This window comes from Bubalus bubalis, chromosome 14 (genome assembly GCF_019923935.1).
Source record: "Bubalus bubalis isolate 160015118507 breed Murrah chromosome 14, NDDB_SH_1, whole genome shotgun sequence".
In the NCBI taxonomy this organism is placed as follows: domain Eukaryota; kingdom Metazoa; phylum Chordata; class Mammalia; order Artiodactyla; family Bovidae; genus Bubalus; species Bubalus bubalis.
Window position 1 is genome coordinate 10,984,696 of NC_059170.1, and position 25,382 is coordinate 11,010,077.

General features: G+C 49.7%; 1 protein-coding gene across 4 annotated transcripts; it reads right to left on the bottom strand.

Annotated features, from left to right (window-relative positions):
- Positions 1-1,090: 1,090 nt before the first annotated feature.
- On the bottom strand, positions 1,091-24,633 carry GDAP1L1 (ganglioside induced differentiation associated protein 1 like 1). 4 transcript variants are annotated; one of them, XM_006067859.4, is made up of 6 exons: positions 24,248-24,615; positions 16,899-17,091; positions 15,536-15,709; positions 10,374-10,471; positions 9,507-9,639; positions 1,091-1,461 (listed from the first exon to the last, which is right to left on the bottom strand). In XM_006067859.4, exons 1-6 carry the CDS (start codon positions 24,425-24,427, stop codon positions 1,118-1,120), a joined length of 1,122 nt encoding a protein of 373 aa, XP_006067921.3. In that variant the 5' UTR covers positions 24,428-24,615; the 3' UTR covers positions 1,091-1,117. The 4 variants fall into 4 exon arrangements, with proteins under 4 accessions (XP_006067921.3, XP_006067922.3, XP_006067918.3 ...); XM_006067860.4 differs by having other exon boundaries at positions 9,525-9,639; positions 24,248-24,598; XM_006067856.4 differs by lacking the exon at positions 15,536-15,709 and having other exon boundaries at positions 24,248-24,633.
- Positions 24,634-25,382: the final 749 nt, after the last annotated feature.

The window sequence follows — 25,382 nt, forward strand, 5'->3', positions numbered from 1 at the left end:
GAAAAGCGGCGGCTCCTCCTGGATGCTTTATTGGGGGCTTTCAGTGGTTTTCAAGCATGAACGGCAGTGACACTCAGACCCTTTCCCAACATGCAAAAGGCACAGGGAAGTGAGATGCCCCGGGGGCTGGCAGCGTGGATGCAGAGACACCCCCGCACCCCGACCCTGTGAGACATGGTGGGGCACGGAGGAAGCCCAGAGAGTGATGGGGAAGGCAGGCATTGACAGAGATGGCTTTGGCAGAGGCAGGAGAAGGGACCCCAGGACCATCCATCTCCAAACCCAACACTCTGGCCAGGGCTGAACTTCCGAGAGATGGTCAACATGGCTTTTACTGAAAGTCCACCTCACATGGCGGGAAAACTCAACGCCAGGTGGGAAGAGGAGGATGGGATGGACGCTGCCTTCAGGAACTTCCGGTAAAGCGCCAGACCCAGCACTCTGCTCAAATCAAGAGGGGAATGGGAGGGTGTGCTTGTGGCATCGGTCCCAGACACAGCCTCTGGTTGGATGTCACTGCCTTGGCTTCAGCCAGTGCTGACTCAGTTCAGGTCCAGGAGAAGAATGAAGCCCCTGAGCCGATCTTCAGGGGTCTCCCATGCGGGTCTCCGGGTCTCCAGCCCCACCCGGAAGTACCGCTTAGAAGAGTCGAGTCTTGATGTTGGCTTTGTCCTGTGGAAGAGTTTCCCTGGGCAAGAGGGAAGGGGAGGCGAGGGTCAGGCCCTCTGAGTCCCCAGCACCTCCCAGAATTTCGGCCCTAGTGAATGAAATGGCCTGGGACTCACCTCAGATCCCAACTAGTCCCCACAGTTCCATCTTGAGACCTTGAATCAAAACAAACAAAAAGAGGCATTCGTGTTTTTGTTTTTCCTTTCTCTCTCTTTCCCACTCATTCTTTTTCTCCTTTAGTAGAGCCGTGGCCTCAACTCACGGCACTGGCAATATCTACTTCTAAACTATGGAATGTTTTCACACTGACTCTAGAATTACTCCGAACAAGGGGTGGGAGGGGGCTGTCCAAGTTTTCGTGAGACGAGACGGTGTGTTACCGAGAGCTCGTGGGGAATCACACAGCACAGAGACACCGACAGTCAGACACCAAGCCCGGAGCCTGGCTTTAGATGTATTTTTTCTTGAGGTACCAGTAGGCAAAGTAGCCCATCCCTCCCAGGGAGCCCATGAGAAAGGACGCCCCAAAGAAGGATGGCGGCTTCCGCTTGACCAGCCGGAACGCGTTGGGGATGACCGCCGACAGCAGAGTGGTGTGGATGTCGCCCAGAACCTTCCGGAAGGCAAAGCGTTTCTGGACCCTCTCGAAGAAGGACTGCAGGTTGGGCCGGCTGCCATCTTCCCAGTATTTCTTGGACAGTCCCAGGAATTTGAGGCGGTGCAGGGTGGCTCCCAGGAGGACATCCGCAAGGGTGAAGGCACAGCCGCAGAGCCACAGCTCGCATTTCTGCCCTGGAGTGCAAGAGAGACAAGATGGCGGTGGGGCGGGCTCAGCTTCTGTCCTCCCATAACTCCCTTCTCTCTCATCACTTACACCTCGGCTTCTGTCTGCTGGCCATAGCGTTTCCCCAAGGTCACCCACTCCTGTATTTCTTTCATGATTTTGGCCATATGCATATACTTCCTATATTACTCTTTTCTTTTAAATCAACTGACTTGTTAAATGCAAATATATGTATTTAGGGGCTTTCCAGGTAGCACAGGGGTAAAAGAATCCACCTGCCGATGGAGGAGATGTAAAAGGCCCAGGTTTGATCCCTAGGTCAGGAAGATTATTTAAACTCTGGACTCACATATCACACTGCTTATTTTCCAGCTCTACTTGTCTGCTCACTGGGTGTTTCAAACTGGACAAGTCCAAAACTGAATTCCTGATCATCACCCCAAATCCACCACACTCATCCACACATCAGTAACAGCACCTCCGTCCATTCAGTTATTCAGGCCCAAAGCCTCATGCCATATCAAATTCTTCTTTTTGTTTCACACCCACATATACTTTGGCAGCAGTTCCCATCAACTTTACTTTCAAAAAAACATCCAAAGTTGGATGTTACCTCCACTGTTACCACCCTGGTCCTAACAATCATTATCTTTTGCCTTTGACTCCCTAGAGTCTATTCTCAGCACAGTAGTCCAAGGAATCCTGTTAAACCTTAAGTCAGATCATGTCCTTCTCTCTGATCAAAGCCCTGTAATGACTCCCTGTCATGGTCAGAGTAAAAGTTGAAGCTCTGGGCTTCCCTGGTGGCTCAGTGGTAAAGAATTCACCTGACATGCAGGGGACATGCATTTGATCCCTAGTCTGGGATGATTCCACATGCCGTGGGCAACTAAGCCTGTGTGGCACAACTACTGAAGCCTGAGCACCTACTTACCTATGCTTCGTGACAAGAGAAGCCACCATGAGAAGCCTGTGCCCCGAAATTAGAGAGTAGCCCCTACTTACTGCAGCTAGATAAAGCCTGTTCACAGCAATGAAGACCCAGTACAGTCAAGAATTAATCAATTAATAAAACATTTAAAATGTGTATCTGGTGGTATGTTCCATGGGTCGCAAAGAGTCAGACACAGCTGAGCATATGTGCTGGTCATGAAGATGTGATAAGACACAATGTCTTCCCTCAAGAGGTTCATGGTTTCATGGGAGGAGGAGCTAAAATGTAATGAAGGCTCTGATCAAAAATTTGTTCTTGACTATGGAACCTTCCAGATGCTCATGAGACTTCCGAGGAGAGATGATGTGTCTGCAGTTAGAGGCACAGGTGCGTGGCATCATCAAGGGCATGAGTGGAGACAGAGCTGAGAACCGGACCAAGGATGGAGCTTTGGGGGCATCACGATTGAGATCTTGGGCAACAAGAAGCAACCAGCGAAGCAGCATGAGAAGGAGCAGCCTATGGGGTGGGAGATGACCCAGGAAAGGGCGATGCCCTAGAAGCCAAGATAAGAAAGTGTGCCAGGGAGAGAGGGCTCAGCTGAGGTCAGACGCTGCCGGAAGGTCACAGAAGGGGAGGCTGAGACCTAGAGACTGCATTCGGCGGCTGCTGACCTTGACAAGAACAGCTGGAGTAGATGCTGACAATGAAAGCCTGGCTGGAGGGAGTCCAAGAGAGAAAGGGAGGAAGGGAAATGGAGACGTTGAGCAAAAGTCACCCTTCCAAAGAGTTCTGCTGTAATGGGAAGGATACACTGATACTATGAGATGGGTCAAGAGTGTTTTTGTAAATTGGAAGAAAAAAAAAAAAAAAAAAACGTTGATGGGAATGATTGAGCCAAGAGGGGAAGAGATACTACAGGAGAAGTGGAGAATTACTGCTGTGGTTGTCCTTGAGTGGATGAGCGTGGGTGGCATCCAGGACACAGGGAAGGGACTGGGCTTAGCTAGTTCAAGAACAGTTCATCCTTGGTAACAAGATGGAGTACAGCACTGTCTTTTAAGACGTCTAAGTTTCTAATTCTAAGTTTCAAATGTAAGACATCCACCCGAGAGAGAACAAGCGATGCCAATTAAACTACTGAGAACCTTCCAATTTCAGGGATGTTGACATGTGATTTAACAAAGATGCATCTTAGAATCGATAAAATACAGTGTCTATACAGGCACTAGGACTGGTGGGAGGGTAGCTATGGGGGTGAGTTGAGAGTGAGGATGTGGGAGAAGCAGCTGGAGGGTTCAGGAGAAAGGAGAGGTAGTAAATCGCCATCTGAAGAGGAGGCAGTGGGAGGCCTGGGGCAGCAGGAAGGCCTCTAAGGTTAGTGGTCATGAGTTCAAAATGAGACCTGCCAGGGACTTCCCTGGTGGTCCAGTGGCTAAGACTCTGCATTCCCAATGCAGGGGGCCCAGGGTGAATTCCTGATCAAGGAAGTAGATCCCACATGCCGCAACTAAGAGTTCGAATGCTGCAAATGAAGATACCACATGTGGCACCAAAGATTACATGTGCTGTAACCAAGACTTGGCACAGCCAAATAAATAATCATAAAAAAGAAGGAAATAAAGTTCAGCCACCATCCTTGTACATTCCTCCAGCCATGTTTAGGCTCCTGGGTATAGGCTGAATAGGTGGAGAGCGGTCTGAGGTTTTGCAAGCAGTTCGATTCCTGGGTTGGGAAGGTCTGCTGGAGAAGGGAAAAAGCTACTCACTCCAGTATTCTGGCCTGGAGAATTCCATGGACTGTATAGTCCATGGGGTCAACCTAGATATCACATTAAAAAGCAAAGACATTACTTGGCCAACAAAAGTCTATCTAGTCAAAGTTATGGTTTTCCCAGTAGTCATGTATGGATGTGAGAGTTGGACTACAATATAGAAACCTGAGTGCCAAAGAATTGATGCTTTTGAACTGTGGTGTTGGAGAAGACTCTTGAGAGTCCCTTGGACTGCAAGGAGATCCAACCAGTCCATCCTAAAGGAAATAAGTCCTGAATATTCATTGGAAGGACTGATACTGAAGCTGAACTCCAATACTTTGGCCACCTGATGCGAAGAACTGACTCTTTAGAAAAGACCCTGATGCTGAGAAAGATTAAAGGCAGCAGGAGAAGGGGCGAGAGAGGATGAGATGTTTGGATGGCATCAACGGCTTGATGGACATGAGTTTGAGCAAGCTCCGTGAGTTGGTGATGGACAGGGAGGCCTAGTGAGCTGCAGTCCATGGGGTCGCAAAGAATCGGACACAGCTGAGTGATTGAACTGAAATGAACTGAACTGAGGTTTTGCAAAGTGTGATGAAGTAGGAGAGGGATAAGGGAGCTGAAGGTGCAGACAAGGGGCTGTTAATGATGGATCAGGGAGTTACTGGTGTGTAAGAAGAGGGGTAAGATCATGATCAGGGTGACGGACAGTGAGAGGAGGCAGGACCAGGGGATGGAAGTGCCGGGGTACGCACTGGATAAGCGTAGACAGATTTGAGAACAGGACAGGGACTAAGCCGTGGGACACGCCAAGGTTTAGATATTGGGCAATGAGAGAAACTAGTGCTGGTGCATGAGAAGGCATGGTCTTTGAGGTACGAGACGAACCAGGAGAGTGTGGTTTCATTTCCTTAATCCACACATCAATCCAATCAAATACGTGCTATTATTATCCCTGTTTCACAGGTGAGGGAATTTGAGGCCCAGAGAGGTTAAGTAACTTAGTAGAAGCCACACAGCTAGTAAGTGGCAGAGCAGAGTGTGGATTTGAACCCAGGCCATCTGGTTCCAGAGCCTGTGCTTATAACCACTGCATTAAGCTGCTTCTTTCTATGTGCAAATACGCACATCTGTATGTATTTCTACAGACACACAATCCCCTTTCAATGGGTGCATTTTGATTTGGGTCTGTGTGTGGACCTATGTGTCTGCAACCTGCATGGTGTGTATGTTTAGCCATGTGAATGTCTGCTCAGATCCGTGCAGCTGATTGTGTATAAGCATGTAGAGAGCTGCACACGTGGGTGCCTGTGTCTATGAAGTGGGCTGGATTACCACATGCAATGTACACCCATGTGCATCTGGTGTTTGCCTGCAGACAGATGTTTGCAAACATGTACATGTGCGTCACTATTTAAGAATGTCCATTCCTGGGACTTCCCTGGTGTTCCAGTGGCTAAGTCTCTGCACTCCCAATGCAGAGGGCCCCGGGTTCGATCCTTGGTCAGGGAACTAGATCCCGTGTGCCACAGCTAAGTGTTCACATGCAGCAACTAAAGATCTTGCATGTGGTAATGAAGATTGGAGATCCCGCATGGTGCAACTAAGACCCAGTGCAGCCAAATAAGTAATAAAATAGAATGTCTTTCCATAAAGAAGAGAGAAAATAAACTAGTGGTTGGACTTTCCTGGTTGTCCAGTGGTTAAGAATCTGCTTGCCAATGCAGGGGACACGGGTTCAATCCCTAGTCCCGGAATATCCCACATGCTATGGAGCAATTAAGCCCATGCACCACAACTACTGAACCCACAGGCCCTAGAGCCCTCGAGCTGCAACAAGAGAAGCCACCGAAGTGAGAAGCCTGTGCACAGCAACTAGTGAAAGCCCACTTGCAGCAGTGAAGACCCAGAGCAGCCAAAAACAGCTAATTAATTCATTGGAAAAAACCCTCGTGGTTACCAAAGGGGAGAAGGAAGGGGGAGGGGCAAATTAGGGGTATGGGATTAAGAGATGCAAATTACTATGTATCGCATAGATAAGCAAAAAAGATACACTGTATAGCACAGACAATTATGGCCATTACCCTGTAAAGACTTTTGATGGAGTATAATCTGTAAAAATACTGAGTTACTATGCTGTATACCTGAAACTGACTTCCCTGGTGGCTCAGAAGGTAAATTGCCTGAAACTAATATAATGTTGCAGATCAACTATACTTCAATTTAAAAAGAAAAAGAAAAAATATGTCCAAGATTACTTGATACTTACCTCTTTTGTGGAGCCCAATTTTCTTCCCCTTGAATATGGGCTGTATTTAATGACTGGCTTTGAATGAACAGAATGGGGCAGAAGTGACAGAATGACTTTCAAGGGTAGATCATAAGAGCTAATGTGGCTTCTGCTGCTTCTATCTCTCTGGGGTTACTCACTCAGGGGAAAACCAGCTGCCATGTTGTGAAGAAACTCAAGCAGCCCTAATAAGATGCCCACGTAGGAACTGAGGTCTCCTGCCATCAGCCACTGAGGAACTGAGACCTCTAGTCAAGACCCACGTGAATGAGCAATCTCCGATCCTTCAGCTCAAAGTGCTGCAGCCCCAGCCAACAGCTGGACTGCAGCCTGCATCATGCAACCCCAAATTAGAACCACTCAGCCAAGCCCTCGAAAATTCCTGATTCACAGAAAACTGGGTGCTATGATAAAAGCTTTTTGTTTAAGCTGCTGAGTTTGGGAACAGTTTGGCATAAGCAATAAATAACTAATAAGCAGGTCTTGATACGTCTTTCTCTCTCCACTATCCTCTACATGGCATTATCCAATTCTATAACTTGAATCACAACATATATGGGAATTCCCTAGTGGTTCAGTGGTTAGAACTCCATGCTTTCGCTGCCAAGGGCATGGGTTGAATCACCGGTCAGGGAACTAAGATCCTACAAGCCGCATGACCAAAATAAGTAGATAAATAACAAAACCAAAAAACCCACGGATACGCTGAAGACTCGCAAATTTCCATCTCCAAATTCTGACCTCTCCTTTGAAAGTCAGACTGGGATATCTGATAGCTTATGTGACATGCCCTCTTGGGTGCTGAACTCTTGAGTCCCCCTTGCCCATATCAGGAAATGGTATCATCAGTAACTCAGACCAAGACCTCAGAAGTCCTCTTGGATTCCTTTCTCTCCTCTTACTCCCCACCCTTCCCCTGACACCCTCAACCTTTCAGCAAGTTCCTGCCCATTTTCATCTCCAAAATACCTCTGGAATCTTTCATGCCTTCTATCTCCACGGCCACCACCTCAGTCCTGGCCACCACCATCTCATCTGTGCTTCTGTCTCCTGTGAAACCCACTGAAAGTAAAATCAGAACACTTCACCCCAAGGAGACTGCAGAAACAGCCACAAATTCCTCCTATTCTTGCAGGCATGCCCCTATGCAAAGGCTTTACTGATCCTGCCACCAGGAGGAAGAATCCAACCCTCCACCCGTTAAATTCTAGCTCTGCTGTGTCATTTGCTTTAGCCAACGGGGCTTTAGTCAATGTGACACAAGAAGATGCTTAACATGTGTTTGCACACTCTTGCTGCTCTCAGAATCCCTGTGACCATCATTCGACTTAGTCTTGCTTAGCCTTCCAGATGATGGGCAACATGTAGTCCAGCTAAGTCCACTGGCCCCTGAACACTCTTCCATAATAGCCCTTCTTCAGCACCCTCTGAGATAGAAATGAGAAAATTCCTTCTTGAGGTATCAGGTTGGTCAAAAAAATTCATTCAGGTTTTTCCATAATATCATGTGGACAAACCCGAACGAACTTTTTGGCCAACTCAACATATATTCTTTTTACTCATTTAGCCATACAGCACTTTTTTTGTAGAAAGGATTTATGACAGTTGGTTTCAGCATGCATGGCCTTGTCCCTATTTAGGACCTTAGGTACTCGTGTGTGCCTTGCACTTGGAGCCTCAGCTGTGAAATGCTGGACGAACACTGGACCCACCAAAAGGGAAGCTGTTCTTGTCCTAACTATGCCATTTAAGAGCTGTGTGACCTTGAGCAAGTCACTTTACCTCTCTGAGCCTGAGTTTTCTCATCTGAAGAATGCACATGTCTTTAGCTGTCACATGTAATAAACTAGTTTGTTCTAAACGCTGTGCTGAGTGCTTTTCACTTTTTAAACAGTTCAACAGGATGGAGTTAAGGTTTTAAATTGTACTATTACCATCCTACTTTGGGCTTCCCTGGTGGCTCAGAGGTAAAAAATCCACCTGCAGTGCAGGAGCCACAGAGGATGTGGTTTGATCCCTGGGAAGATCGCCTGGAGGAGGACATGGCAACCTGCTCCAGTATTCTTACCTGGAGAATCCCATGGACAGAAGAGCCTGGTGGGCTACAGTCCATGGGGTTGAAAAGGCTGAAGCGACTGTGCATGTGCACACACATCCTGTTTCACAGATGAGGAAACTGAAGCTCCAACAGGGAAAGAAACTTGTCCAAGTCACACAGTATAGGCAGCAAAGCTGGAACCCTAATTTGAATCTGTCTGACTCTACACCTATCTTTTAGAATACTGTGCTCCACAACCTCTCCAAATACACAGACATCTATGTGTGTGTGTGTGAAGCTGTAAGTGTAGCAATGCAAGTTGCATGGCTTCCACAAATTTGCATTGTTGAGGAGACCAGACTAACAGGCCACCTAAAATAGAGCAAAATGGGAAAGTCCAGAATGAAATTTGAAGAAGGTGATGGCAAAGATGGTGGATAAATGAAGACAAGGAGCAGAGTGGTATGGAGAGGGTACTCCAGCCTGGAAAAGTGGCAGGTGCAAAGATGTGGAGGTGGAAATGAGGCTGGCATGCTTACAGTCCCAAGAAGAGACGCACTTGACAATAGAAAGAGTCAAGATCAGAGAGTCTGGGTGAGCCTAGCTGTACGGCTACAGCATGAAGGAGCCATAATACATCCTTCAGTGGGGGAAAGGTGAGGTGGTATAAGGGATAATGGTCACCACCATCACTATCATCATCATCATCATTAACCTTTATTAAATACCTACTGTGTGCGAAACGCTGATCTAAGCATTCTACGTGTATAATTTCATGCAATGTCTCAGCATCTCTCTGAAGTAGGTCTTACTATTATCCCCATTTTATAGACAGGGAACTGAGGTTCGGGGAGGTGAAGTACCTGGCCCAGGGTCATTCAACTAGCAAGTGGCCAACCTAGGACTTAAACCTAGGTTTTCTGACTTCATGGCCCATGATCCTAACCACCTGGACAGTCCTCTGAGATCTTTGGGGAAAAGATGCTGAGACATAGACAGGGTGGGCTGGATGAGCTCCAGCACTCACCTACCCCAGAACTGGCACCCACCCTCGTTCTCAAGCTTCCTCTTCTCCAGCTCAGCCTCGATCTGGTCCAGCACCATGGCCAGCTCCCCCAGGATCTTCTTCAGGTAGCTCACGTCATCGTGTTCCAAGATCTTGGCCTGTGGGCAGGACAGGCAAGAGCTAGAGAAGCTGAGTTGGCTTCAATATGGCAAAGATGACCAGGGATGGAAGAATCTTGGTCCAAACCCCCTTCTGCCAAACCCAGTCTCCAAATAATCCATCAAGTGTATTGGATACTCCAACATTACAAAGCATCCTCATCTGCTGCTCACAGCAGTCTAGTGAGCTTAGCTGTCCTGACCAGATCCCTTTCATGGCTGTAAAAGCTGGTTGATAGTGGCTCAAAGCTGCCCCTTCTCCAGAGAACAGCTTTTGGCCAAAAAGGAGTTTCCTGGAAATATTTGAGAAATACTTGGGCCAATGGCTAATACAAGGGTATAAAAGTTTATCCCTTTGTTCAAGGTGACTTTGTGGTACCCTTTAAGGTCCAAATCAGGTGAACTTGGATCCTTCTTCATTCCTACCCCATCCTTACTGGGTTCTCCTTAAAGCACTCCCTCAATACTACATTTACCCAAGAACCTCAGTACAAAGCTCTGCTCTTAGAGACACAACTGAAGACATGAGGAAAGGGAGGCTGCAGGGCCACAGTGACTTGCTCAAGGTCAAAGAGCCAGTAAATGACAGAGGAGACAGGATTGGAAAAGCAAGACAGTGGTTTTCCTATTTCAGGTCATCAAATGATTTCTACTTAGAACCAGCTTCTCCCAGTTCTTCTCTTCCATGGAAAAGACGGTGGGAGAGGGGAATGAGCAGTCCTAGGGGCACTCACCATGAGCTTCTTCTGTTTAGAAAGGTAGGGCTCAGAGAGCTGGGGCTCCTCTTCATGGTCCAATTTCATAAGGTCTGTGGTGGCGTTGGCTAAATGTCCTGGGGAAAGAATAGGAAAAGTCCCATTCATCTGATACCTGGTGCTTTTCCTTTCCCTTCCCCCACAACTTGGAATAGGTCCCACTCAAACACTAGTCTGGAAAGTAACAATATCAACAGGCATAACCAGCAGACACTATGTCACTTCAGGCCAGGACATAGGGATCGATGAGATGCCATCCTGCCTTAGGCTCAGGCTAGTGGGAGAGACAGACCCTTAAGAGATATCTATGACATAGCATGGCCAACCTCTAATGAAGAATGAATGGATACTGTGGGACCCAGAGGGCACAAGGTATCAAGAAAGCTCAAGGAGGAGGAGACTCTGGGGGATGAGTAGGAGTCTGGCCAGAAATGAATATCACCCTAAATCTGGACAAACTCCTATTTCAGTTTACACTCCCCCCACCCCTTTCTATAGTGAAGAAACAAGTTCAGAGAAGCTAAATAATGTAACACAACTAGTAAACAACAAGCAGAGATTTTGAAGCTGGATCTGTCTGATTCTCAGTCTGGTGCTCACTCACTGTAACCCACAAGGAAAAACTTGTTCAGTTAAAAAAACGAAAAATCAAAAGAGAGCTGGGTGTCCACTCCTGGTGAGGGAACTTCCCTGAAGATATAGGGACATACTGACCATGTTTTCTGGGAAAACTGGCTTTTTAAAGATGCCCAAAAGGCCAGTGATGGAACATGGGGCAGTGATGGAACTCAAGGCAGCACCGTGAGAATTATTCTTAATGAGAGAGAGGAACTGTCCTGTAATCTACCTTAAAAAGTCTAACTGTGAGCCACAGGTTTTACAAGAAGAGGTGGAAAGATTAAGTGGGATAAGATCCTGTGGAACAGATTCCATGTGTGGGGTAGACTTTCTCCAGAATTCTTAGCCAGTAAGTCTGGGACACAGTGGGTCAGGTGGTGCGTAAACCTGACCTGCCTTCTCCCCTGAGCCCCAACTCCATTTGGACATCTCTTGGGCTCCTCAAACTCATCCTCACCCAACCAACCCCATCATTTTCTCTGCTTCACCTGCTGCTTGTTTGCATACTCCCCAAACTGCAGCACGCTTACCCCACACTAAGCCAAGCCAGATGCCTGGGCGTGCGTGTGTGCTAAGTCACTTCCCTGCAACCCAATGGACTGTAGCCTGCCGGGCTCCTCTGTCCATGGGGTTCTCAGGCAAGAATACTGGAGAGGGTGGCCATGCCCTTCTCCAGCGGATCTTCCTGACCCAGGGATCGAACCTGCATCTCTTACGTCTCCTACATTGGCAGGTGGGTTCTTTACCAGTAGTGCCACCTGGGAAGCCCAGATTACTGGGGGTTGTCCTCAACTCTGCCTTCTCTTTCCTCCCCAAACCAAATATGTCACAGTTTCAGAGAGACCCTCCTCAAACACACATCTGACTGCCACTCCCAGCTGAAAAGCCATCTGTTGCTCCTCACTGCCCTCAGAAAATGTTCAAGCTCTTCAACTTGCCTTAAGAGATGCAGCAGGATCACCTCCTATTCCCTTACCAACTCCATCTTCTTCCACTGAGTTCCCCCAACTGCCTCTGTCCCCATATGGTAACATTTCAGCCCCTCCAAATGCTTGGTACTCGCTGAATGTCCAGCTCATTCCAAACCTCTAGGCCTTTGCTCTGACTGCTTCTTCTTCCTGGAAGGGCCTTCTCCTGTATTCCTGAAACTCCCCTTCCAGATCCAGCTCAAGATCACCTCTTCTATGAAGCCCTTCCTGATCCTCTAGGTCTCTTTGTCCTCCAGCGTATGCTGTACAGATTTCCAGAGAATGCAAACACATTAATCAGCTGCCATTCCACAAATCTATTCACATTGTGGTCTATGTGAAAAGTGCCCCCCCGACTTGTGCAGTGCACAACATGTACTGCTGGACATGGACATTTTGATGCCAGTGTACTTATCTCTGGATGTGCATGTCCCCCACCAGAACCCGAGTATCTGGAGAACAGTGAATATATCTGATTCATCTCTGTTCCCTCAAAAACCAGTACAGGCGTGGCACAGAACAGGAGTTTATGAATGAATGAATGGAATAGAATGAGAAAATAAATGAGTGACTGCAATTGTTCAGCTTCTGCTTCTGAGGTTTCACTGTCCACCATCCCATCTCCTGGCCTGATATCAGCAAGCACACTTCCCTGATCTTTCAGCTATGGGGCTATATTAAGTCTCATTGATGTTTTATGAGTTTGAAGTTCAAGGACAGTATCTTCTCCTCTTGCCAGTCACCCAAGGCTCCCCATGTGGCTTTCTTTAGACCCCACGAGGGCAGACCAGGCCAAGGAAAGACATTTGACTAATTGGGATGGGGGAGGGGTCACTGCAGGATGACTTCTGCATCCTGTGAGGTCCTTCCTCTCTCCCTCAGCTGGGCTGGAGTCTTGAGATCCTCTCTGCACCCCAGTGCCTTCTGTTGCTGTTGCTGTTAAGTTGCTTCAGTCGTGGCCGACTCTGTGCGACCCCATAGATGGCAGCCCACCAGGCTCCCCCGTCCCTGGGATTCTCCAGGCAAGAACACTGGAGTGGGTTGCCATTTCCTTCTCCAATGCATAAAAGTGAAAAGTGAAAGTGAAGTCGCTCAGTCGTGTCTGACTCCTAGCGACCCCATGGACTGCAGCCCACCAGGCTCTGCCGTCCCTGGGATCCTCCAGGCAAGAGTACTGGAGTGGGGTGCCATTGCCTTCTCCACCAGTGCCTTCTAGGTACCTTCAAATAACTCAGGACAGGATGGGGGAGCACCTCTATCTTTCAGAAGCACTTAGAAACTCCTTCCACCTAGTCCAGACCAGCATCATTGCTCACCTAGATGACAGCCAGGACCCTTTAACTGTCCCACCCACTCTTCTTCCTGTTGAATGATTTTTATAAAATGCCAATCTGATCCTGTCACTTTCCACCACTGTTTCTCTGCTGCTCATGAGATAAAATTCCAATTCTGCCAGCCCTACTCCCTAGATTCACACCAGGACCACACCTACCCCCACTGGGCTACATACATCAACCCCATTAAGTGTCCTTTGGTTTCACACAACTCCCTCTCCTATCCGTGACCCTAAAAGGATTCTCTCTTTTATTTCCCTTCCTAGTTCCTGGTCATCCTTGAATATTGCTGCCTTCCAGGAGCCCTCCATGACCCCAGAGGCTGGGATGGGCATCTTCTTTAGCCCCAGCCTCTGTGTTCCCCTTATCATAACACTGATTGGTACTAGATTAGAAAAATTTAAATCAATGAGTCCTGAACAGACTATACATGCATACTTGCTTGAGAATTCAAACAATATTAAAGAATGTACAGAGAAAAGTAAATCTCTCTTCTCTCAATCTGCAGTCCCTTAGTCCTGCTCCCTTAATCTTCTCATGCATCCTTCCAGAAATATGCTTTGTGTTTGCAAGCGCTCGTGTATCCATTGGACCCCCTTTGACATATATAAATGATAGCACATTAGATGCTTCACTTTCTTCTTCTTTATTAATACGTCTTAAAGAGCATTCCATGTGCCTATTATTTTTTTAACAGCTGCGCAATGGTCCATTGTTTGTAAGAAATAGAATTTATCTACCTATTCCCCAAATCATGGACAACAAGGTTATTTCCCCGATGACTGAGCAGGTAAATAATCTGCCTGCCAATGCAGGAGACACAGGAGACCCTGGTTCGATCCCTGGGTTGGGAAGATCCCCTGGTGAAGGAAATGGCAACCTAGTCCAGTATTCTTGCCTGGAAAACCCCATGAAAAGAGGAGCTGGGGGGGCTACAGTCCATAGGGTCACAAAGAGTCAGACATGACTGAGCACGCATACACATTCATGCATTCATTTCCCCAGCTCATGGACAACTAGGTTATCTCCAGCTTCTTGCTACTAGCTCCTATGCTGCAATGCATATCTTTGTACATACTTCTTTGGCTCACACATCCAATTGTCATTGCAGGACAATCTCCAAAGGTGTGGGCCTTTTAATATTCGATACAGAGTGCCAGACTGCTCTCCTGAGAGGCTGTTCAAATTTACTTAGTCCTGCATTGTAATTACCTGGTCATTTGTCTTTCTGTTTCCCGGAAACCATGACTCTGGGAGGGTAGACGCTGTAACAGTCCCCTTCCCTCCCCAGCCCCCTATCCAAGGCCTGGGTCATAGAAGACCTCAAAAATATTGTTGATTCACTGGGGACAGGGCAATATAGACAAATCCTGAGTCTTGTTCAGGGGCACTCTAAAATGATGAAATCAAGTTCCACAATCTGCTTCACCTTCAGACATGAGCCTCATTCCCTTGAGAGAGAGGAAGTGACCATTTACCAAGCATCTATTATCTACTTAGACTCGTCACGCTTCCTCTGTGTATAGGACACCATGGTGTTTGCATAGAGCCTGGACCAAAGTCTGTAAACAGTTGTTGATGGATGATCTGATTTCATCCAACCCTTATTTACTGAGTACTGAAAAAAAAAAAGAAAGGATAACATAGGCTGTGGGCACATTCAAGCTGGCAGTTATGACAGTACATGGGTGATGGACTAATCAGAAATCAGAGACTCCACTGGGGGCCTCGCAATACCTGGGCAGTCATCCTTGGTGATGCCAGCCCGAATATCACTCAATGCCCTGGGCTGCCTTTGGAGAAGTGTCCAAGCTCCCATGGACAGACAAGCCTCTGGGGCAACAGATACCCTGATAGCCTCTGTATGGGATAGCAGGACAAGAGGAGCAGGGCAAGAGAGGGGGACAAGAAAGGGGAACTGTCAGAGATGGAGAGAGACATTCAGTTCAAAACAGTGAGTGAGATGGAAAGCCAGAGACAGAGAGACACAGACAGACCCAGAGTGAGAGATAGAGAAATGAACAAACAGACACAGGGATGGAGAGAGATATCCACGGGGAAGAGGAGAGAAGGAGTAAAAAGAGGAGAAATGAAAGGAAGCAAGTGAGTAAGAGACAGAAATAGGAGGAAGACAAGTGAGGATTGCGTTTAGAGGGAGGAGGGGGGCTGAGCCAAGGTTACTGGAGGGTCCTGCGGCCCCATCCCCGCGCCTGGCACTCACTGCGGATCTCGGCCGTGGCGTACTTGGGGATCATGGAGTCGGTGGTGAGCTCGGGGTGCAGAATGCAGCCGTGCGTGTAGGCGTCCATGGGCAGCGCGTCCAGCAGCTCGCGGTACTGCAGCACCCTCGCGTGCTGCGGGCTGCCTGCCTCCGGCATCAGCGCCACCACATGCTCTGCGGGGCACAGCGTGGGGCTGGGGAGGGGATGGAGGGCCCAGTCTTGGGCCTCCCGCCCCCCTGATTCAGAGAGGCCAGCCTCTGGCACCACACCCCCCAACCTCAGCATCCTGGAACCACGAATCATCCAGCAGTCTGGGGCCCACTCCCTTTCCTTGACTTCCCAGGTGATGCTAGTGGTAAAGAACCTCCCTGAGAATGCAGAAGATATGAGAGATGCTGGTTCAATCCCTGGGTCGGGAAGATTCTCCTGGAGGAGGGCATGGCAACCCACCCCAGTATTCTTGCCTGGAGAATCCCACGGACAGAGCGGTCTGGCGGGCTACAGTCCATGGGGTCACACAGAGTCGGACATGACTGAGCGACTAACACTTTCTTGGGCCCACCCCCTTTCCTTGACTCTTGGGATAAAGTCCTTACCAGGCTAACAGGGGACGCCAGTGGTCCTGCCCGCCTACCTCTCCTCCAGGGAGCCCTGCCAGACTGTCCTTCAAGGGGTAGCTCCTCACCTGCCCAGGCCTGTTTTCAGGTGGGAGTCTAGGCCTAGTGTTGCTAGACTTGGCGAGAAGTTGGAATCCTGGATGTTTGAAACTGAAACATCCTTGGTTTTTAAATGTTGACAATTAATTCATATATTTTTTTAAACACTGCGCATCTGGGCCCATCTCCGCCATGGGGACTGAACTGCTGAACTTGAGCAGGGCCAGAGGGAAGGAAGGAACAGGGAGAAGGTGGAAAAGGACTTGGGGCCTCTGAGGAGCTGGGCCCTGCTCACCTCTGGAAAGTTCTCAGGTATCTGAGCTGGTCTCCGGCTTCCCGGAGAGTCTGTTGGTTCTGACTATACTTATAGGGTTTCAGGGTCCTGGCTGAACCCTGGCCTTCCTGGATGATCTGGGTCCTGTCTGTGGGGACTTACAAGAGGGTCTGGGCCCTGCTCTGGCCTGGGGGGCTTGGGAGGGTCTGTAGCCCATTCTGTGACTCCTGAGTTCCTGGGAGGAGGCCACAGCCCCAGTGCTCCAAGTGGGGGTCCTCGGGGATCTGAGGATCCTGGAGTGGTTATCTGAGCCTGGCCTGTAGCCCGTGGTTCCTTGTCAGGGAGACCAGGCCTGGGTCGGGGGTTGGGGGGTGGGTTCCCAGGTTTTCGAAGCTTTCGGGGGCGCTGTCTGGGCCTGTGCGGCCGCCGTACCTCCAGTGAACGTGCGCTCCACGTAGTCGATGATCTGGTCGTAGTCGCTGATGATGTTGTCGCGGTGGATGATAACGGGCACCTCCTCGCCCAGGTTGAGCCGCATGAACCAGGGCTCCTTGTGCTCACTCTGTGGCAGGCTCACGTCCCGCTCCTCACACGCCAGGCCCTTCTCGGCGATCACCAGCCGCACCTGCAGGTGCCAGGGTCAGAGCGGGGAAGGCGGGAAGACACACGGGGACCCTCTGCCCGGGTGGGGCGGGGCGTGCAGGAAGAGGGGTCAGAGGTCACTCACCGGAGGGGACATGTTGCTGGAACCCATTCCTGGGCCCCTGGGGCGCAGGACAGGGTGGTGTACCTCGTGGGGGCCTGGTGCTTGGGGCCTGGTGGAGGGGACCAGGGGCAGTGCTGACTGGTGGTTAGGGAGCTGGGAGTCACAATTGGACATAGTTGGGATAGGATTTCTGGCTCTGCTGTGTGAATTTGGGCAGATTCCTTACACTTTCTGGGCTTCAGATTTTTTTTGTTGTTGCAGAATTGAAGTATTAATAATAGCACGGACACAGTGTCTGGTACATAGAAAGCACTTAATTCATGATTATCATTATCAGGATTGGACTCAGCCTGGCTTCCAAACGTGAATCTGACCAGGAAATTTGCAGAATTTCTCATCATCGTCATAATCAACAGCAAAATTTCTCAAATGATTTGAGAAATCTAAAGTGAGGTGAAAAGAATTTGCTGACATCAGCCTAGCCCTTTATTGTCCCCAAACACCTTCCTATCTGGTCGTTGGATGCTCACAACAGCCTTTCAGAGAGTGGCAGAGCAGGGACCATCTCCCTGTTTTTCTTGATGAGAAAATGAAAGCCCAGAGAGGGCAACTAACTTATTCAAAGCCACACAGCCACTTTGGCAGTCAACCTAAAACTAGAAGGTTCCTGACTCCCAGACTAGTGTTCTCTGCTCCGGGGGCTCCTTCCAGGGAGTCTTGGACCTGCCCTCTCCAGAATCTTTCCCTAAGGTCCAGAGGGTCCCTGACAAACACTGGAGCTGGTAGATTCTAATGGAGATTTTTGAGGCTAGCTTGCTCCTGATCCAGCCCAACAGTTCTTAGCTGGGAGATGGTTAATGACCACCTAGGCCAACTGTTCTCTCCCTGTGGACTGAGACTCAGAGAGAAAGCTGGGCTTGTCCAAGTTCTCCCAGCAAAAGGATGGCAAGATCCATGCCTATAAGCTCTCCCTATTTCTGTCTCCAGCCCAGGAGAAAGAGAAGGCATCCCAAGAGAAGCACAGGTCTTTTCTGGTAAAGCATCGATGACCCCCCTCCATACCTAGGTGGTAACTCCTGAGCCTGGGCGTCCCCAGTCTTCCTCCCAGATACCAAGAGGTAAGCTCCCAGAAGAGGCAACATGGTGTTATAGTCAAAATGTTAAGCTGCGTGCCAGACTGTGCCAGTTCAAGTCCTAGCTCTAGCACTTAATTGCTGGAGAAGGAAATGGCAACCCACTCCAGTATTCTTGCCTGGAAAGTTCCACGGACGGAGGAGCCTGGTAGGCTAGAGCCCATGGGGTCACAAAGAGTCAGACATGACTGAGTGACTTCACTTTCTTTCTTTCTTTCTTGGCTTTACAAGTAGCTCTCCATCTGTGTGCCTCAGTGTCCTCATCTGTTCAATAGAAGTCTCACGAGTAAATTCCTCAGAGGGTTGTTGTGAGGATTATATAGATTAGTCCCTGTGGAACAGTGCCTGGCATACTGTAGGGGTAATGTATGTCTTGGCTTCTTGAATTAGACTAGGTTTTGGAGGCAGACAGACCTGAACTTGAAGGCTGACTCTGCTGCTTATTTGCTATGTGACTTTGGGCAAGTCACGTGACCTCTCTGATCCCTAGCTTTTGTGAAATGAGGAATGTATTTTACTCCTTCAAGGCTGGCAAAAGGTTGAGGTGGAATGACATGGATAAAGTCCCAGTGTGAGAGGTGAATACATGGGTTCCAACATCACTGTTATCACACACACACACACACACACACACACACACACACTGCCCTACCCTGCATTCCTGGTTGATGTCTTGGAGTACTTGATGCCCCACCCTCACAGCTAACATGAACAACCCCGTCTGTGTGCTGGGCTGTGGGGAAGAAGGGGTAATCAGCCCTTGAAGCCCCCAGCCCTCACCCAGATTCATTTGCTGCAGGAGCCAAAAGCAGGCCCCGTGGGCGGGATGGGGAGGCAGGGACTCAGGTCCTCAGCCTGGCTCTGCTGCGGGGCAATGCTGTGTGACCTTGGAACTACTGCTGCCCCTTTCCGAACCTCCTTTTAATTGTTAGTAAAATGAAAGCCTGAACTCCGTGTTCTCAGAGTGTCCCGTGGCCCTGCTTTGAGCTAATGCTACATTCAGATCCTGCGGAAGACAGGACTGGCTCTGCCCTCCTTGGCAGAGGGTGGGAACTGCTGGTTCTAAGATGGGGGGGACTGCGGCAGAGGGAGTGCCAGGGTGGCATTTGTTAGGTCTAGTCGTGTGAGTGTGTGTGCATGTGTCTGAGTGGCAGCTGTGTAAGTGAGCAAATGTCTGCACATGTGTGTGCACGAGTGTGGGTGGGTATGGATATAGATCAGTGTGAGCATCCAGTCTTGTGTGAGCATGTGTACATGAGTGTGAATATGAGTGTGTGTGCCTGTGTGTGTATAAGTGTGAGTGGGCATGACGGAAAGCATTTATATGTGTATCTTTGAGCTCATGGGTGGTGCCTGTGCCCTGTAGGAGCTGCAGGGCAGTCGAGGCTGGAGTTCTGCTGGAACCCAACCAACCATTCCCCTCTAGCCCATCCTGGCGAGCTCCGCTGGGCCATCCAGCCTCTGGGTCAGGCTGGGATCTCTGGAGGTATGGAAACAGAAACTAAATCAGGCCTTTGCCCTTGGCAGGTCCAGACATTTGATGGTGCATCCTGGCAGGGCATCTACTCCCAGGGCGCTGGCCTTGAACTTCAGTAAGGATGCCTGGTGGTGGGACTCCTGCCTGGGGAGGGGACTATCTTTAGAGGAACAACAGTCCTGCTTGGAGCTGCTTCGGGGTCACGCTGGCAAGCAGCCAAGGAGACTTTCTCCTTTAGCTGCGCTGCAGGCCACAGCCATGTGCCATTCTGTGGGGGAGGAGAGTGTGGGAGGAAGCCAGGCCCGGGGGAAGGGCATGCAGCCATCAAGGCCATCTGCCATCTCTACCTCTTGGAGGCCAGGTCAGACTCAGGTGGTCACCACTCAGTGACCAGGCATCAGCCATCTCTGGGCAAACTGTTTCCCCTGTGGGTGCCTGGAATTCACCCGCTGGTGCTTCACTGTCATGGTTAGGCACTGTCCCCTCTCACCCAGGCCCTGAACAAATGGTGATGGGCTGGGTTGGTGTCTCTGTCCAGCCTCTTAATTGCTGTGTGACTTTGTAAAAGATACTTGGAGTCTCTGAATCTTAGTTTATTTGTCTCAAATACTTTTTTGAAAAAAATTAATAAGCTTTATTTCTTAGAGCAGTTTTAGGCTTACAGAATCAAATGCCTTTTAATATAACATTTTGAAGCTTACAAATGAGCCCTTTTTCAGCACTTATTTACTGAATGCTTACTCTGCGCCAGGTCTTGTTCTAAGTGCTTGAAACTCAGCAGTGAACAAAACAAAGGTAACTGCCCACGGGGAGCTGACACTCTAATGGGTGCAGACAGAAGACGAGCAGTTAAAATGAGATAGTGTGTCAAAAGATAGTGAGTTCATTGGGAAAAAAAGAAAAAAAGTAGAGCAAGGTAAGGGAAATTGGGAGTCCAGGGCATTTTAGATAGGGTGATCCAGGGACTTCCTTGGTGGTCCAGTGGTTAACAATCTGCCTAGCAGTGCAGGGGATGCAGGTTCGATCCCTGGATGGGGAACTGAGATCCCACATGCTGTGGGGCAACTAAGCCCACACGCCACAACTAGAGTGCCTGTGTTGAAGCTGCTGCGCCTGCCTGCAGTAGAGTCGGTGCTCCGAAACCAGAGAGGCCCATGCGCTGTAACGAAGACCCAGGGCAGCCAAAAAAGAAAAAAACCAACAGAGTGATCCATCAGGGCAGGCCTCTCTGAGAAGGTGACATTTGAGCAAAGGACAAAGTGAAGGGGTAGTTCAAACAGTGATCTGAGGAAGCGAGTTCCAGGCAGAGGGGATAGCCCGTGCAAAGGCCCTCAGGTGGAGATGTCTGAAATTTTTGAGAAATGGTGAGATGGCCAGAGTGACTGCAGCAGGATGTATGGGAGACAGAGGAGAGGGGATCAGGAAGAGTCATGCACAGGGATTTTTAATGAAGGTTCCTAGACTCCGGGGTCTATGAATAAAATCAGGGAGTCCTTGAACTAGGATGGGAAAATTACAGGTTTATTTTCAGTCATCTCAGGCTGACACTTGGCGTTCTCTTCAATTATGAGTGTAGGCGACAAGGCATGGTAGTGTTAGCAGTGCCTGCAATATTGTCCCCGCCAGGAATCAGACACTGTCATCACTTCCCAGCTGCTGCAGTTATAACTGTCATGACTTCAACATCACAGCAGTCATCAGTCCTGGCACTCGATCGTGTGATACGATGGCTTAATACACATTATTATGTAATTAATTTGTTTTGGAAAATATGTCAATAGCTGTACTTCAGTAGGACTGGTTTTCCTTCTAATCCAATGCTCCTATGTATTGATGTTACTCAGTTAAAAACACTATTCTGAGAAAAGTTCATAGGCTTCCCCCGATTGATGAGGATTCCACGACCAGGCAAGGTTAGATCCTGCAGGAGGGCCTGAGGCCATTATGACAACTCTGGCTTTTTCCCAGAGGCACTTGGAAGCCACTGCAGACTTCTGAGCGGAGGAGAGGTGGGCTGTGCAGTCCTCGCCTGTGGCACTCCTGGGAGTGGGGGTGGAGCTGGAACATGGCCAAGGGCAACATGGACAGGACTGGGGTGCCAGTGCCCAGGAGCTTGACAAGCCAGGCCAGATTGGCAGGTCGAGGCCATTCACTTGCCTTCTGCCACGTGTAGGAGGGCCCTCTGGGAACTGCTGTGCATACAGGCAGGGCCCTTTAGGACTGATGGGAAAGAAGGCAACGCTAAGCTCCTGCTGTGTGCCTGACACTTAACACGTGTCCATGTCCTCTGAATCCCCCAGAAATCCTGCAGAGCCAGATGCAAATGTCCCCCTTTCCAGAGGAGGATATAGAGGCACAGAGAAGTGAAGTGACTTGTCCAAGGTCACACAGCTAGTGAGCACTCAAGATGAAACCAGAAGCCAGGACCATCTGACTGCACAGCCCAAGAGCTTTCTGCCAGGCTGCACTGCCTCTAGAACCCACCATGGGCACCTGGGCAAGGAGAAGGCCCTGGCAGGAGAGGCAGGAGAATGCCTTTGTCAGAGGCTTGGTCACAAATGGGATTGCAGTGGGTGGTCCCATCCTTGACTTAGGGGGCAACTTAGCCCTGAGCTGAGCTCATCCTGAATAAGAAATATTCAGGAGGCTTCCTCGGGAAATGGTAATGGGAGGTGCCAGCTCCAAATCCCTGTCCAGTCCTGGACACTGGGGCTTGTCTCCTGAGGTTCTGGGGGAGGAGGAGATCCTGGCATCTGGAAGTGGGTCTGACTCATTCCCAAATCCCCAGCAACTTTGTCGAGCCTGGCGTGCAGTAGGTGTTCAGCACGCATGTATAGAATTTATGGACGAGTCCCCGCGTGACCTTGGTTAACTCCATCTCCTCCTTTACCTAACACTTTAGTGATATCATTATCAACAGAGCCCTGATCTCGTGCCAGGCACTGCTATCAGCACTTTTTGTGCATCATCTCATTTCACCATCACAAATAGCCCTCTGTAGAAGGTACTGCCATTAGCTCCATTTTACAGATTATAAAACTGAGGCTTTGGGGGAGGCAAAATGACCTGCCAAAAACTTCATGGTGAATTATTGGGGAAGATGGCTCTCCTGCTGGGGACTGTCTGGCCTCAGAGTTTGTACTTTAAACTGGGAACTACTCAAAGGAGAGTCGGTGGGCCAGCTTCATTGGCATCACCTGGTCGTCTGTTAGAATGCAGCATCTTTGGCCCCACTCCAGATCTACTGAATCAAAATCTTTGAGGTGGGACCCAGTGTTCTGTGTTTGAAACAGTAATGTATGCTCACACGTGACTAGTGCCAGTGTAGAACACGACTTAGCGACTGAACAAGTGTAAAACTATGAGCTATAACACCTTTTCAACAACTCTCTCAGCAACCCTAAGAAGGGGTTGCAATTAGAGGAAATAGCTATAATTGTTACTATTATCCCATTTTCCAGATGATGAAAACTGAGCCCGAACCCCAAAATCAAATCAAAGACTGGTTCCAAGGCCATTTCTCTTTAAGGCATCTATTTATCCATCTGGAAAATACGTGAGTGGAACAGAAGGATCTTCCAGGGAGAAGTGGAAGGGTCAGGCAATGGGTGACCCGTAGGCTCCACCAGGACCTGGCTGCTGGGACCTGGCCATGGTGCTGAATTTGTGCCTCATAGATAGGACAGCCCAGGGTTGGAGATTGCGCCCCTAGAGGTGCCCTGGTCTTCCAGGTGCGGGGTTCGGACCTCACCCCTAGAAAGCGGGAACCCCGATAACTTAACAACGGGCTGGATTCCCAACCACCTTCCAGCTCCCCTGAGTCAGAAAGGGCTGTGGGGTTGTCTGTGCCTTTAAGAGCAGAAAACACACATCTTATGGGCCGAGCTGAGGTTTGGGGAGATGGGTTAACTCGTTGCATCTCAGCTCAAAATTAGGGGGTATAAGGGGAGGGCTAGGGTAAGACCCTTCAAACCCCAATCAGAAGAAGTCCCCCGGCCGGACAGAGAGGCAGGGGAGCTTTGACCCGAAGGCCTGTGGTATCGGGATAGAAGCGCAGAGGGCAGGCCTGCGATGGGACTGGGGCTGGAGGCTGGACCCCAGGAAGCGCTCCTCCCCCTCCCCGCAGCAGCCGCCCCCTCCGACAGGCCGCCTTCCCAGCAGTGCCCATTCCCTTCCCCTTGCCTTTGTCTCTCTTCTCAGCCCTCCAACAGATCGGGTCTTTCTGGGAGGGAAAGAGGCAGAATGGCTGTGCCTAGGATGAGGGACGGTGCTCCTGGGGCCCAAGACAGGGCCAGTCACCTCCCCGGAGAGCAGCCCAGCGTCCCCCGTCCTCCGGGCCCCCCAACCCCAGATTCTACCCTCCAGTCTCTGAGCAGATCTTCGGATCCTTAAACCCTCCCGGGTCCCCTCCCCCAAGTCTCCTAACCGCGGGGCGCATCGGATTCCCCGGCTCCCTCCAGGCTACCTTCTGCGAGCTGAAGGACTGAGTCCAGTGGTACAGAACCAGGCTCTCCTTGGGCCAATGGGCGTGGCTGGCCGCTTCGGGTGCGTCGGGGGCCTCCGCCGGCTTCGCCGCATCGCTCTCCAGCGCCGAGATGGGCCACCAGCTGCAGTTGGTGGGGGTCAGGTTGTTGGGGGTCGCCATGACAGCCCGAAATCCGAGGGAGGAAAGCAGGAGGCTTCGGCGGCGGCGGCTCTCTCGCCCAGCATCACATGGCCTCGCCGAGCCTGCCCCTCTCCTTCGCTCGCTCGCTCGCTCCCTCCCTTCCCCGTGAATGTCATTACTCACTGGGCGCGGGGGGGAGGGGCGAGGGGATCCCGGGAGCTCACTCCCTCCTCTTCCCCTTGGCCCGCCCCTGGCCCGTGTCGGAAAAGCCGTCAGTCCTCGGTCAAGCTCGGTGGAAGGGCGCGAGGCGCCGTAGGAAAGTGGACCATGTCCCCAAGTACTCCAGTCTGGCCAGTTACCTGCCGAAGATTCCACCATTGCAAACACATTCTGCCTCTCAATCTTCTAAAAGGCAAATGGGACCGCTGGGATTATAGGAATCCATTCCTTTTATCATTAGAGTCTGGAAATAGCTGGTTTCTTTTTGAAGCTGTTATTTTCTAACTTTTCTCCAGAAGGACCTTTAGGGGTTAAAGGGAACACATTATGATCTATTGACCAAACACTTACATAGCACCTCCTGTGTTTCCAGACTCTAGTCCTAAAGGCTTTTCAACCATCCATTCATTTAACCATCACAATAATCCTATTAGCTTCATTTTATAAACAGAGGAGGAAACTGAGGCACAGAGGGTCTAGGTGACCTTGGGCAAGGTCACCTAGCTAGTAAGTGGTGAAGCTGAGATCCAAACCCAGGCTTAGTAGCTCCAGAGTCTTTGATTTTAGCCATAAGGTCATTATGTGACATTAATATAAAGGACAGCAGAGCAAGCATTTATCAACCCAAGTAATCTACATGCATCATCTCATTTCATCTGCACAGTAATCATTTTTCCCAGGTAAGGGAGGTGAGGCTCAGAGGCATCGAGTCATTGGTCCAAGGTCACATCTTCACCCTGGAAGACTGAAGCAAACTAGAGGAGCCTTGTATTGG